This window comes from Heteronotia binoei, chromosome 3, assembly GCF_032191835.1.
Source record: "Heteronotia binoei isolate CCM8104 ecotype False Entrance Well chromosome 3, APGP_CSIRO_Hbin_v1, whole genome shotgun sequence".
In the NCBI taxonomy this organism is placed as follows: domain Eukaryota; kingdom Metazoa; phylum Chordata; class Lepidosauria; order Squamata; family Gekkonidae; genus Heteronotia; species Heteronotia binoei.
This window is the reverse complement of record NC_083225.1, coordinates 49,775,009-49,790,353: the sequence shown is the minus strand read 5'-3', so window position 1 is coordinate 49,790,353 and position 15,345 is coordinate 49,775,009. Positions and strand designations below refer to the sequence as shown.

The 15,345-nt window shown below is 44.0% G+C and overlaps 1 protein-coding gene across 3 annotated transcripts in view; it reads right to left on the bottom strand.

Annotated features, from left to right (window-relative positions):
* Window positions 1-11,644: 11,644 nt before the first annotated feature.
* EDAR (ectodysplasin A receptor) overlaps window positions 11,645-15,345 on the bottom strand; it is a 116,674-nt gene continuing 112,973 nt past the window's right edge. For all 3 annotated transcript variants that reach the window (XM_060233762.1, XM_060233760.1, XM_060233761.1), the window contains exons 11-12: window positions 13,695-13,755; window positions 11,645-12,631 (exon numbers count right to left, since the gene is read on the bottom strand). In XM_060233762.1, the coding sequence (XP_060089745.1) occupies window positions 12,312-12,631; window positions 13,695-13,755 (381 nt within the window). In that variant the 3' untranslated portion in view covers window positions 11,645-12,311. The remainder of the gene's footprint in view (window positions 12,632-13,694; window positions 13,756-15,345) is intronic.

Here is a 15,345-nt window from a genome sequence, read left to right as displayed (position 1 = left end):
CTGTCAAAAACTAACTTCCTTGACATTAATATGGGAATATGCAGAAAAGAAAGAAGAGCCCCGTGGCTCAGAGTGGTAAAGCAGCAGTACTGCAGTCTGAACTCCCTGCTCACGACCTGAGTTCGATCCTGGCGGAAGCTGGTTCGGCTCCAGGTTGACTTGGCCTTCCATCCTTCTGAGGTTGATAAAATTAGTACAGCTTTCTGGGGGGAAAGTGTAGATGACTGGGGAAGGAAATGGCAAACCACCCCATAAAAGGTCTGCCATGAAAATGCTATGAAAGCAACGTCACCACAGAGTCGGAAACGATTGGTGCTTGCACAGAATACTACCTTTTTATGCAGAAAAGAAAGGAGAGATCTGCAGCTGGCCTGTGCATTCTTTCAATTATGTGACATCTTCAATGCATGCCATGTTTCTTAAGGCAGAGTTTCTTCCCTAGAAAACAAGCCTTTGACCTAAATACATATAAAATGCTTAGGCGTGCCATGTCCCCCTCAAACTTTTTTATCTGACACTCTGTGCAGGAGAGGCTCAAAACAGAAGTATGCCTTGAATACCACTAGTGTTTTAAGGGACACAAATCCAAAAATATAGTGAAGGGGGGAAATCTGTAAATAAAATAGGAAGGGCTGTCACCATCTGTCCCAGTCCCCTTTTCCCTTCTGGTAGAGAGAGAAGGGGGAGGCACATCCCTGCTCTGATTGCTGGCCTTGCCAAGATGCACGGAGAAATGGGCGTGGCACGCCTTTCAAAGTTCTCTGTAGAAGACACAACTATGGCCTCCTCTGAACTTTTCCAACAAGGTCTCAGCCAAAGGCTGGCCACTGGAAGGGGATGGAGGGTAGGGTTGCCATAAAGTCCATTCTCCAAGGCATCCATTTTCTCCAGGGGAGCTGATCTTTTTAGTCTGGAGATCAGCTGCAATTCTGGGATATCCCCAAGTCTCTCCTTGAGGTAGGGTTGCCAAGTCCAATTCAAGAAATATCTGGGGACTTTGGGGGTGGAGCCAGGAGACATTGGGGGCGGAGCCAGGAGCAAGGGTGTGACAAGCATAATTGAACTCCAAGGGAGTTCTGGCCATCACATTTAAAGGGACAGCACACCTTTTAGAATGCCTTCCTTCCATAGAAAATAATGAAGGATAGGGGCACCTTCTTTTGGGGCTCATAGAATTGGACCCCCTGGTCCAATCCTTTTGAAACTTGGGAGGTATTTTGGGGAGAGGCACTAGATGCTATATGGAAAATTTGGCACCTCTACCTCAAAAAACAACCTTCCCAGAGCCCCTGACACCCGCGGATCAATTCCCCATCATTCCCTATGGGAATCGTTCCTGGAGGTGCATAATGGCTGTGGGGGTGGAGCTTCCCCCGCCGACCAGCTGGCTGGGGGAGGGGGGAAGCCTGTAAAACCAGGGGATCCCCCGCTGGGACCTGGGGATTGAGAAGCCTACCTTGAGGCTGATGTCCCTACAGGCCAACTCAGTGTTAAGACTCGGGGGGGGGGGGGGGACGGGGACATTGAGAGAGACTGCCACTTTTTCTTGTCTATGAACAAATCATTTGAGATGCTCAGGAGAAAGGTGGTGTGGCAAATAAGACCAAGCGAGTCCCAGGTATTTCTGCTGAAGAGTGGTTTATTTCCATCACAGGTACAGGATTCCGTGTTGCGTTCCCTCAAGTAGCATGAGCCTCATGAACCACCCCAACAAGTCTCCCACCTGGTGTAGGATCTAACCTGGAGAAGTGGCCTGGCGCCGCTCCTTTTCATTGTCAGGCTGCTGCTTGACCACGTGCACAACTAGCCAGGATCCCTCCTTGCTTTCCTGGTTGCTGGTTCCTGTCTGCAGCTCAGGAGTCTTTAAATCCCCTCCCACCTGGAGAAGGACTGGGCTTCAAGCAGTCTTGACCTCTTAGTGACCCTACAAATGCTGCACTTGCTCCTGAAGCCTCCTCAGTCCCACCTGGCAAAGGGCTTCACTCCAAGCAACCCTGACCCTTGGGTGAACTCTCACAGGTGACATATAAATATTTTAAATAAATAAATTGTTTCCAGGGTACAATATAATAAGAGTGGAATATTTGGAATATTTATTTTAATGTCTTCTGGTTTCTGAGAAATAAAAAAGTAGGAGGCAGAGTACACTGCATGAGTGTCAGCTACATAGGCTTCCCAAGCCTCCCGCCCTGGCGGGAGAATACTGGATTTTCAGCCTCTTTTCCCGCTTTCCATAACTCTGGAAGCGGGGGGAGGAGGGGGGAATGGCGCCAAGGAGCATTTGCGTCGTCCGGGGAGGAGGTGCTGAGCCTGGCAAGGGAATCTTGAGAAGGGAGGCTGGCTCGCCAGCGAGCGGGTGGAGGTGGCTGCCGAACGCAGGCGGGTCTTGACGGACTCCAATGCCCGATGCTTCTCCTCCTCCCTTCCCTTCCCACCCAGCCCCGTTGCAGCAGCCGTTCTTCCTTTTCGCAAGCTGCTTCCCGCGCCCAGTCAGCTGGCTGGGGGGGGGGAGGAGAGAAGCCCCGCCTGCAAAGGACCATGTGCCTTTGCACCTCCGGAGGCTTGATTGCAAGGCTCCACTTTGGGATGGTGTGACTGCTGCTGTAAAGAAGCTGGCAGCAACTCGTGAGTAGAAAGGCCAGTCCCTCGCTTCAGTTGCCAGAAAGGGGGGGTGGGGAGGGAGGAGGAGAGGGAAACGTCTTCATTATTCCCTATGTGGAGATCAATTCTCATAGGGTATAATGGGGAATTAATCTGGAGGTTTTGGGGGCTCTGGGGGAGCTGTTTTTTGAGGTAGAGGCACCAAATTTTCAATATAGTATCTAGTGCCTCTCCCCAAAGTACCCTCCAAGTTTCAAAACGATTGGACCAGGGGGTCCAATTCTATGAGCCCCAAAAGAAGGTGCCCCTATTCTTTGTTATTTCCTATAGAAGGAAGACATTTTAAAAAGTGTGCTGTCCCTTTAAATGTGATGGCCAGAACTCTCTTGGAGTTCAATTATGCTTGTCACACCCTTGTTCTTGGCTCCGCCCCAATGTCTCCTGGCTCCACCCCCAAAGTCTCCTGGCTCCACCCCCAAAGTCCCCAGATATTTCTTGAATTGGACTTGGCAACCCTACAGCTACATTCGGAGATTGCTGAGGATGTTCCTTAAGTGCCCATAAAGAGCAAGAGGGTGGCACAATTTATGCGTGTGCACTTGGGCATATTTCTTGTCTTGTGCATTTTGGTTTCTCTTTATTGGCTGCCTCTTTCCAGTGTACTGCATATTGCAGGAGTCCCCTAACTCTTTTGAGCCTGTGGGCATCTTTGGAATTTTGACACAGCATGGTGGACTCAGCCACAAAATGGCCACTACAGGACACAAGGCCAGCCACAAAATGGCTGCTGCAGCTTACCTTCAGTCTCACAATGAAGATCTTTGTGCTGTGGTGGTAGCTGCTACCAACCTTTTAAAACATCTGTACAGCCAATCAGAAGACTTCCTGAGCAAGAGCCAGGACTGGATCTACATGGTTTTTGAGGGGGGGCAAAATTACAAAATGACACCCCCTTATGGGCCATGCTATCTTACGGTCCCATAGAATACAATGGATTCCATACCCAATGTGGTGCCCCCCTCCGTCGGCGCCTTGGGCAAGCACCTCCCTCTGCCCCCCCCCCCTAGATCTGGCCATGGCACGAGTCCCACAGGGCTCTCCTACTTCCTAAAGACACTCGGGCACTAGAGGTGCCAGTGGTGCCCACAGGCCTACACTGGGGACCCCTGGCATATTGGTTGCTGGTCTTCTGGTCTTTACTGTGCTTCTGCAACAGGAGGCAGGATCACTTGGGAAGGTATTAACACCCAATCAAACATATCCTGACAGTGAAACAAAGTTTCACCTGTGTACTTGATGTTTGCATTGATTCCCAGTACTACAGTGTTTGTGTTTTATAAAACACAGTCTTGTGTTTTATAATACTATATACAATTACTGCTTTATAATGGTCACCTGCAAACAGGCATAGTGGTTGATAACTATTGTGTTTGCTTATATGGCAGGACGATTTTTTTAAATTGCACATATATGTGTGTGTACACATGAATATGGTAAGATAGTGTGACATCAGGGAGAGCAGCAGCAGAAATGGCCAGTAGGAACCACAGAGAAAGTACAGTGCCCACTTGAAAACATGTTTTGGAAGCTTTGTGGGTGTGCTTAGTGTTCCTACTTTAGTATTAAATTCTCTGCATGAACAATCTGGTTTAATTACCTCTTATCCCTGAGAGACATTTATGCTTGAACAAGTTTCAGAATAAGGCTGGTGAGCTATGAGCTCCCCCAGCAACTAACCTCTGCTGCTAGTGCCCTGCTCAGCATGAATGACATCATTATAGGAGCCAAGGACAACTTTAGCAAGAAGCAGAGCCTTTTCAGAAGAAGAAGAAGAAGAAGATGATATTGGATTTATATCCCGCCCTCCACTCCAAAGAGTCTCAGAGCGGCTCACAATCTCCTTTACCTTCCTCCCCTACAACAGACACCCTGTGAGGTGGGTGGGGCTGAGAGGGCTCTCACAGCAGCTGCCCTTTTAAGGACAACCTCTGCCAGAGCTATGGCTGACCCAAGGCCATTCCAGCAGGTGCAAGTGGAGAAGTGGGGAATCAAACCTGGTTCTCCCAGATAAGAGTCCACACACTTAACCACTACACCAAACTGGCTCTCAGTGGTAGCATTGAAGGAACGGGATTACCTTTTGGAGGAAAGCTATCAGATCACACCTCTGATTGCTTGTTGCCTGACCTACGTCTTTAGGATAGGGTTTCCAATCCCCAGGTGGGGACAAACCAAAAAATCTGTGGAAGATTAACCAAGTCCCAAATACTAGAAGTTGCTACTGTTAAACCTGGTTCCAAAACTCTCTTGAAGGTGAAAGAGCCTGAAGAATAAATTCTATATCTCAATATTACATATATTTCATTATCACATTAAATTATAAACAGTCAAACATAAATTATAACCATTCAGTCCCATGTAAGTATGTCAGTTTCAGACTTCAGTAGCTTGTTTCAGACTTCAGTAACTTTGCCACCCCCCCCCCCATTCCTACAGGGTGGGTTAAAGTTCTAGTGCTTGTGCTGATTCCATTGAAGAAAAGTGGCTTATGATTTTATATCAGTTATTTCCAAACAGCAATTATAACAGCTACAGAACATCAACAAGGTGGAATTCGTAAAAGTCAGCGCAAAGGAAGCCTCTTACAGTAACGCCAGCAGTTGTTATCATTTCCAGTTCACCCTTTCTCAAAGAGGCATTCCCCACTCATCACTTCAAAAATGGATGATTCCTACAGCACTAAACACAGAGAAAGTTCTCCTTTCAACTTCTAGTATTTGGGACTTCATTAATCTTCCAGTTTTTTTCGGTTTGTCCTTGCTTCTTCCTGTGGTTCCCTAGAGTGATAAATCCCCAGGTAAGGGCAGGGGACCCCCCAGTTTGGAGGCCCTCCCCCCACTTCAGGGTTATCATAAAGCAGGGGGGGGATAACTGCTGGGCACTACATTATTCCCTATGGAGACCAATTCCTATAGGGCATAATGAAGAATTAATCTGCATGTATCTGGGGCTATGGGGGGTGTCTTTTTGAAGTAGAGGCACCAAATTTTCAGCATAGCATCTGGTGCCTCTCCTCAAAACACCCTCCAAGCTTCAAAAAGATTGGACCAAAGAAGGTACCTCTATCCATTATTTCCAATGGAGGGAAGGCATTTAAAAGGTGTGTGGTCACTTTAAATGTGATGGCCAGAAGTCCTTTTGGAGTTCAATCATGTTTGCCACACCCTTACTCTTGGCTCCACCCCAAAGCCTCCTGGCTCTGCACCCAAGTATCCTGGCTCCATACCCAATGTCCCCAGATATTTCTTGAATTGGACTTGGCAACCCTACTTTAGGAGGAAATTTGAGGTGTCCAGAGAAACTGGTTAGGGATGTATTGTAGTTAGCTAAATGTTCTGTAGTATTTTAGTTAGACAATGTTGTTTGTTGTGAACCCAGGAAAGAATGGATCTAAACTTAAATAAATAAAACAATATAGCATGGCAGAAAATCAAAAACAAAAATCTCTGCATTTGGGAAAGATTTTGATCAGGAGGTAGTTCTTTAGAGAGCCAGTTTGGTTTAGTGGTTAAGTGTGCAGACTCTTACCTGGGAGAACCAGGTAAGATTCCCCACTCTTCTGCTTGCAGCTGCTGGGAATGGCCTTGGGTTAGCCATAACTCTCGTAGGAGTTGTCCTTGAAAGGGCAGCTTCTGGAAGAGCCCTCTCAGCCCCACCCACCTCACAGGGTGTCTGTTGTGGGGGAAGGAGATAAAGGAGATGTAAACTGCTCTGAGACTCTGATTCAGAGAGAAGGGTGGGGTCTTCTTCTTAGATCTTGGTCTGTAGTCGTCTTCTTCTTAGATCTTATAGCTTCGTGAGCTATAAGTCTCCGGAAGCAATTCCTAAGGGAAATACCCAACTGAACGCCTTGGTTCTGGATTTAATCAGTGTTTTTGGGGAGGAAATTATATTTTATACTGTCTATGTTTTATTCTCATTATAGTATTGCCTAATTATATTTTATACTGTGTATGTTTTATTCCCATTATAGTATTGCCTGGCTGTATCTTATTAAGTTATTTGTATTTAATTTGTAATCGGGGGCGGTGCTTTCCCCGATGTTATTTAACATCTATATGCGCCCCCTTGCCCAGATGGCCCGAGGGTATGGGCTGGGTTGCCATCAATATGCTGATGACACCCAGCTCTATCTGCTTATGGACGGCCGGCCCGCCTGCGCCCCAGAAAATCTGGACCGGGCGTTACAGGCAGTGGCTAGGTGGCTTAGGCTGAGCGGGCTGAAGCTGAACCCGGCGAAGACAGAGGTCCTTTGCTTGGGTCGCTGCGGCCCGGGAAGGGAAATCCCCCTGCCAGTTTTTGACGGCGCTCCGTTAACAGCGTCGGGCAGGGTCAAGAGCCTGGGGGTGCTGTTGGAGCCTTCATTGACGATGGAGGCTCAGATAGCAGCCACTGCCAAGTCCGCTTTTTTTCATCTTAGGCGGGCGAGGCAGTTGGCCCCCTTCCTGGAACGTGACGACCTGGCAACAGTGATTCATGCTACGGTCACCTCGAGGCTGGACTACTGTAATGCCCTCTACATGGGGCTACCCTTGTGCCGGACCCGGAAACTGCAGTTGGTGCAGAACGCTGCTGCCCGGCTGTTATTAGGGCTCCCAAGACGGGAGCACATTCGGCCGGGGCTCCAGGGTCTGCACTGGCTGCCAGTAATATTCCGAGTCCGGTACAAGGTGTTGGTCATTACCTTTAAAGCCCTATATGGCCTAGAACCTGCCTACCTTAGGGACCGTCTCTCCCCACACGTTCCCCAGAGAGTACTACGCTCAGGTTCACAAAACCTGTTGGTAGTCCCCGGGCCAAAGGAGGCCCGTCTAAAATCCACCAGGGATCGGGCCTTCTCAATAACGGCACCTTATTGGTGGAACCAGCTGCCGGAGGAGGTGCGGGCCCTGCGGGATCTAGGGCTATTCCGCAGGGCCTGTAAGACAGTCCTCTTCCGGCAGGCCTATGACATTAACTGACAATGAAAAATATCTTGGATGGAACAAAATGTATCTATAGGCCGCCGGTTTTATTCTATCTTGTTTTTATTAATTTATGGTTTAATTGTATTTTTAAATGTTTTAAACTGAAGTTGTTTGAATTATTATGTTGTAAGCCGCCCTGAGACACTTAGGTGAGAAGGGCGGGGTATAAATCTTAATATAAATAAATAAATAAATAATTGATTGGTCTTTGACCGTATTAAACTTTCATTCATTCTTCTTAGATCTTGGCAAATGCAGTGAAGAGTTTGAATACCACTTATGACACTGGAGGAGAGAAAGAGTTGGCAGCAGGTGATAAATATATAAAATGGGTCTAAGCTTTAGAATGAAATTAACACAATGCACATTGCATCTTATTAGCTTATTTAATGTACAATAATAATAAGTTATATATACAGAATTACACAAAATTGTTACAATAGAAGCATTTTAACAAGAGATTCAGAATTAGCCTGTTTTCCTACTCCTTGTGGGTGCTTGTTTGACAACATGATGAAAGCCTTATTAGATGCTAAATGAAACAGAATCTATAGTCTTGTGTTCACAGTAGCAACACTGATTTCAAGGTCTTGACATTTTCCAGGGCTCAATAAACAAATTTTGGTTGTTTTTTCCCTGTAAAGTGGATATGTTAATGCTGATTTAAACAAAAAAAAGAAGACGAGCACTCTTTTAATTGCAAAATAGCACTGTAACTACTGACTGGGAAAAGGGTTTCTGTTTGGGATGCAAAATGGGAAACCCAAATTGCTGTATGTTTGCCACAATCTAGTAAGGTTGTTCTGCAAGCAGAAATAGATTTGTGTTTGTGAATTTTACCCAGTCAGGAGCAAAGAATAGGGAGAAAGGATAGAGCCCAGCATACAGTAGTGGGTATTGAGTGTTACTACACTGTGTCTCCATCACTGCCCTGCTGTTTCCTTCTTCTGAATAATTATAAAATTAGGAACAAGGAAGGATCCATGAGTACAGCAATAGGAACACAAGGGTTCTGCTACAGGAACCGTGTTTTTATTCAAAACTCTGTGCTGGATCCAAAATAAGGAAAGGCTGACACTATTTACCCTAGTGCTGAGGGGAGGGTTTCCAATTTTCAGGTAATAATTAATTGTCCCATGATTCTCTTTTTGGGTTGTAATTTTCAGGTGGTAGCTGGAGATCAACTGATCTTCCAGCGACAGAGATCAGTTCCCCTGGGGAAAAGTGGCTGCTTTGGAGGGTAGACTCTGTGGCTTTATACTCCACTGATGCCATGCCTCTCCCCAAACCTCTCCCCAGGCTCCAACCCCCACAGCTGAGGACCGTCCTATGCATACAATAGAACACAGACCATTGGATAACAACTTCAGAGTTTGGGGGTCAAACCAAAGAAGCATTCACAGAATGGATCTTTGTGGCCGCCTCTATAATCTCTCCCCCCACACAAACACACACCACCAGTGCTCCTGTGGGTTGGGTTACTCTCAGAAATAGTGTACAATAAGGTGCAATGGAGCAGGAGAATTGGCAGAAATCACTTGCTCCTACATAAGCAATAGTTTCTTATGCAACGCAGACTAGGATCCAGCCCAGTGACCTACTATGGAATCTTCCTACAGAATACAAAATTAGTAAAACAAACAAACAACGCCTCTCCAGTGAAATGTAATCAAATGTAGCTTTTGCTAATTAATGATGCGAAGAACCTCATAATTATTCAGAGGGAAGAGGACATTTAGAGATATTAAGAGCTACTTATTGGCTATGCAAACTGTGTACCAAAAGCAGAGATGGCTAAATGACAATATTAAATATTCATCACTTTGACCCTATTAGAGGGGGATCTGTTTTCTATTGTCTTTTTTTTAATTTAGGGCCAAGGAGGTGTGGGGTAGAGGTGGTTATTATTTTGAAGAACGTTAGTTACAGTTTTATATCACTTTTGCTCAGTTGTGCAACTTGTAATTAAAAAATATTGCTTCTGAAGTTATGGCATTTCTTTTAATTTAATAATAACTTACTGAAATCTGTCATCGCAGCATTTTTGTGATGAACTGAACTGTAAATTAACTAACTTGCTCATTAAAACTACTACTGACTCCTGGCCTCTGCAATTAAGAGCTTACAAGAACTTCCTGCCAATAAAATGAAAGGAGGGTTTCTTTTTTAAACCAAGGGCACAAGACATCCTACCACAGGCACAGTGCAGGAGCTTCCCATATGGCTCAGTGGAGCCTGTTTGCCTTTTACTCCTCCAAACATCACCACAGGACACCAGGCATTTAAGAGCCTTTCGGTACAGCCTGTTTCCCTGGGGAGAGCACTATGTCAGTTCCCCTGCTTCTAGGCTAACAGTAGTTAGGCAGCATTAAAATCAAATTCAAAAACTTCTGTGGAAAAACTTCTAGGTCTGTAAATTGTGAATAATCAGATTATAAATACTAATAAACCATTTATAATTTTCAGTTATGGCAAGACCTGTCTTCTAGAGGTTCAACATCTCAATTGTTTAATATACTCCTTAAAGGAATTTGTTACTACGGTTGGGAATGGACTTTGGAATGATTTCTACTATGTATGCTATGCACTTTGAATGGATTATATTTGAGTGGGGTTGGATGCACAATTGTTTATAAATTGTTTATTAGTATTTAAAAACTGTTTATTAGTAGTTTACAGACCTAAAAGTTTTTCTGCAGCATTTTTGAATTTTCTAGTCTTGACTGAATACTGCAGTGCCTGGTATTTTTTTCTGAGTCCTGAAAATAGCCTTCGATATTTTGGTTTATAGAAGCAACAGCTTTATATTGGTTACAAAGAACTGAAACGTTGCACTTACATATTCTTTTAAATACAGAAATACAACTGACAGTCTTCATAGGCCAGTATGCTAAAATTTAAACCAGTGAGATATAATATTTGTGAAAGCAGTCAGTGAATCACAATTTCTTATAAAGCAGTTTTTCAACTTTCTACTCAGCCAGAAACCAATTGAAGACTAGTAGGGGGATGAAGGGTGGTTATAGGCAGTATTACACCTCTCTAGGAACTGCTGGAAACTTTGGCGAAATCACAGAGTTTTTGGTGATTCCTAGAGAAGACTGATATCACTTCCAGGGAAAACCATAGGACTGATGGCCATTTCTGTTTAATTTTTCTCCCATTGCCCCTCAGAGTGGTAGTGGGAAATGGGGGGATTCCCCACCCTTACTGGGAGACTGGGCAACCCTAGGACTACATGCCACAGTAATGTCTCCTGAGGAACTTCTAACTATCTGCCGTAAAATTCTTATACTGAAATGATAATATGTTTTAGGACACACTTTCAGTTCAGACGGAGCATTTTCCAATTTCTGGGTCTTATTCTCTCTGCATGTAAAATGTGAATGCATTCAAGAACATTCTCAAAATTGACATAAGTTTTTACATTGTGGAGAAGAGTTATAATGATGGACAAACCATTTTTCAATTAAGTTCACCAGCTGCTATTTATCTTCTCGGTGACTACTGCCTGAATAATTCCTATAATAGTTATCTATGAAAAAGCTTTTTTGGCTAAAACAGATCAGAAATGCAAGGAACAAAATGGATATGTGTCTTTGTCTTCTGTTTAAGATCATATCTTCGGGTAGCTGACAAGTGCTGAAATCCTGTCTATATAAAAAAGCTCTGGTTATCAAAAAATGTAATAAACTTAACTGTACAAACTTAGATCCAAGTGGGTAGCTGTGTTGGTCTAAAGCAACAGAATAAAGTAAGAGTACAGTAGCACTTTTAAGACCAGCTAAGTTTTATTCAAGATATAAACTTTTCTGTGAACAAAACTTTGTTGGTCTTAAAGGTGCTACTGGACTCTTACTTTATTCTGTACAAACTTATGAACAGCACTGAATCTACTTCCTCCGGGGTGATGATGACCCCTAAGCCTCTCACCTTCCTACCTATGGGACTCTCTTCTGAAGCATCAAAGATGGCCACATAATTATTTTTACTTAATGAAACACCATATCCATAAATAATGTCTGCTAACTTTATAATTAGCATGTGTTTTCATTAGTAAATATGAATTCTGTGCAGCAGACCACACATGCCCAAGAGACATATTGTATGTTGAAATGGGAAGACTTGGACTCAAATGTGATAACATTGGGATTCAACTAACCTAAGTCAATATAACTTCATTCTCATACTTGCTGACTTTTTAAAAGCCTATGTGTTACACAGAAAAGGAAACTGATAATCAGGTAAACACTAGGTGTAGCAAAACTGGCAAGCTTCTTATCTGTACCCTGCACTACTATATCTGATGTTGGTAGCAACTGTTGCAGATTGAAGCAAATCAAGTCACAGCAATTAAATTGGATTTCTTCAAAGCCAGCACTGACATTTGGTGGCTGATCAGTATCGGTGCTTGAGAGTTGTGCCGGAAATTAATATTAATCTCTCTTTTCCAGGCCAAGTGATTCCAATTCAAGAAGTCTTCAAGCTGAGGTCCTTCAGTGCGGTTGACAGCAACCCAATAACAAGCATTGGCTCACTTTATTCTCAGAGCAACAGAAATGCTACTGAAAGTTGAAAGCCATCTATGCCTTCAAAAGTCTGTCCCCTTCCGGGACCCAGGGCTCCAGGGTTTTGTATTTTCCCCAAATCCTTTTGGAAATGAAGATCACCAATATGCGCCCATCATGAGGCTACAACTGGATCAGGCTTTGGCATCACTTGTGCCCACTCCAAGATATCTGCACAGAGAGACTCCACAGCATCTAACCGCTCAATCTGCACTAGTTTTGTCAGCAGTTCTGGAATACTGTAGCCGGCTGTACTGATGCGGTCAAAGAGCTGCATGCCATCTGTCATGCCTCCTATTTCATCACGTTTCAGTCCAAAGCTCTCGGCAAGGTGGCGCCATGTCTTCACAATCGCCTTTTCCGTGTTATACGTAGAGCTGAGCATCCTGCTGGTCTTCTCTAGGCAATCAAATGGAAGCTCCGTGGGACTGAGGCCTGGAAAGAGAATTTCATATCAGATTCAGTACCTGTTCTTCCAAGATGAACATTAAATACAGGTGTGTTCGACTGTGTCCATGCAGTTACCAACCTGCATAGCCCAGACTAACCTGAGCTTGTCAAGAGCTTGGAAACTAAGCAGGGTTGGCCATTGTTAGCACTTGGTTGAGAGACTGCCAAGGAAAACCAGGGTGGCTATGCAGAGGAAGGCAATGACAAACCATCTCTTGCCTTGAAAATCCTATGGGGTTCCCATAAGTTGGTTGCAACTTGATGGCACTTTATTATTAGTATTAGAGTTTATCATTGCAATAGCCACTAATTTTTAGCATCTTCATTTTCCAATAGTGATTATTTGTTCTAGTGCAGTTTAACAAATATTTGTTCATAGCTCCCCCCCCTCCCATTTCACCTTTTTTATTTTTCTTTCTTTGGTATTTTGGTATTTTTAATGTGTGTGTCTGTGTGTGCATCTGAGTGAGTGTGTGTGTGTGCACCTGGAAGTCATGGCAACTTCTGGTGACTGACCCCTACTGGGGACCTGGAGGATATTCAGAGAAGTAGCTGAATAACGCTTGCCCCCCCTCCCAACTGCTGGTATTCCAAGGAGGTCTCCCATCCAAGTACTTGCCAGAATCGACCCTGCTTAGCTTCTGAGATCTGATGAGATCAAGCTTGGCCGGGCTGTCCAGGCTAGGCCCCTATTTCACCTTTCAGTGGTGCATTCGCTCTCTCTCTCTTTTTTTCAGTGGTACATTCTCATTCAGGCCAGTAAACGATTTTGACACAGTTACAGAACTGTGCAAGATTTCAGAAAAATACTTGTCTAAAGCTTTGGGCCAGCTATGGTTCCAGAATATATTTTATTTCCTCAGTAATTCAGCCAAATTGCTCCCAAAATAAACTTTTTAAAAAATCTCCCCTCAGAGTTGAATGTATCTAAATCTATTGGTTGTGATATATTAGATGTCTTGAAGCTACAGCCTTTTGCATAAGAATGCATACAACAGTGTTATAAAATTAATGTTTTTGCTTTATGTGTTCTCTTTCCTTCACCCACCTTCCGCAACACTGCATACGTTAGCATACAGATCCAGAATCTTTTTCCTCCGGCTTTGAATCTAAGGGAAATAAAACACAAAAAAATGTTTATTTTTAAAAGCGGACTCAGTTGTTTCCTCAGAGACGTCTGAAGAGATAAGCAGAGACATGTCAAGTCAGTTAAATGTATTCTTCAGTTAAAGAAAAAGGGCAGAGATTTAGTGTTAGAAGCAGAATCAGCTTCCTGGAAGTCTCAGGGATTTGTTTTTTAAAAAGAAACTGTCCAGCATTTGTAACTATGCATGTAAAGTGTGCTGGCAGTGCTTGTGACAACTGAGGAGTGGCTTCACATAATTTCTAGTGGCAAGGGAGCACAAAAGGGCTTCAGTGACCTGAGGTGTTCTCTGCATCTTCACATTACTAGTAGAACCGGATCAACTTATACAAAATAAATAACTACAAGGCCATTGTTCAAAAGGTTGCAGGAATTCAGTTGCCTTGAGAATATTGTACTTATTCTTTGTTACTGACTATAATCCTGGACTAATTTTAAAAAAAAGCTCAAGAGAGTAGCAATAGGCCAAATAAATGTATTTTAGGCGTGCCAATACCCAGGTCCTAGCAGGGGATCCACCAGTTTTGCAGGCTCCTTCTCATCCCCAGTCAGCTGGCCGGTGAAGGAATGCCTTGCCACAACAGCCACCATGTGCCTTTCCACTTTGGAAGGCTTAAGAAGACGCTTGGAAAGGCTTGCTTTTAAGATGGTGTGTCTGTGCCTTTAAATCAAGGATCGAGGCTTAATGGGGGCAGGGTGAGCTGGCAGAACAGCATGGCTGCTTGCTGTGAGCTATGAAGCTGTAAGAAAGGAAGGAAACAGCCCAGACCCTCTGTTTGTCTTATAATCTTTTCAGAAGTTATTTGCAAAGGAAAGGGTGAATTAGAACCTTTGGTTTCCCTGTGTCAGTCTGAAGAACTTGGAAATTCAGCAACTCATGAGTAAATTGCCGCAGTGAGACCACACAAGTGTGGGATTGCAAACTGTTTATTTTGGCTGCTGTGTGTGTGTGTGTGTGTGTGTGTGTGTGAGAGAGAGAGAGAGAATACAGGGGATGTGCAGCTCCTTGGGGATGAGGAAATGAAGACTGTATCCAGGGGAATTGCACTGCTGTATTTTTACTTATTTGTTTTAGGGAATGTGAGTCTCCTGGCTCCACCCCCATAGTCCCCAGATATTTTCTGAGTTAGACTTGGCAACCCTATTGTATTCAGTCATATTTGTGAGAATTTCATATGAATCTAGTTATATCAAAAGACCAAGAATTTCTGTTCTAGAAGCCTCCTTCCATGTTGTATACTATTGAGGTCCAGAAAGTGGTGGCAATGGAGCCACTGGGTTTTCTAGAAAAAGTTCACATTTCTCTCTCACAAGATAATCTTCTTACTTGGATCAGTGGCATTGCTGGTTATATTGTTTCAGTATTTAATTGTTCTTTGACTAGACACTGCCCCGAATGCTGGCAGGAAGAATATACAAAACAACATTTGTGCAGATATCTCTGGGTTGCAGCAAGGCTGAAACAACTGTGGCAAATTAAACAATTCTACATACACCTTCTAAAAGAGGGTACTAATCTAAGCTATTGGCCTCACTGAGAATCTGCCTTGCCAAT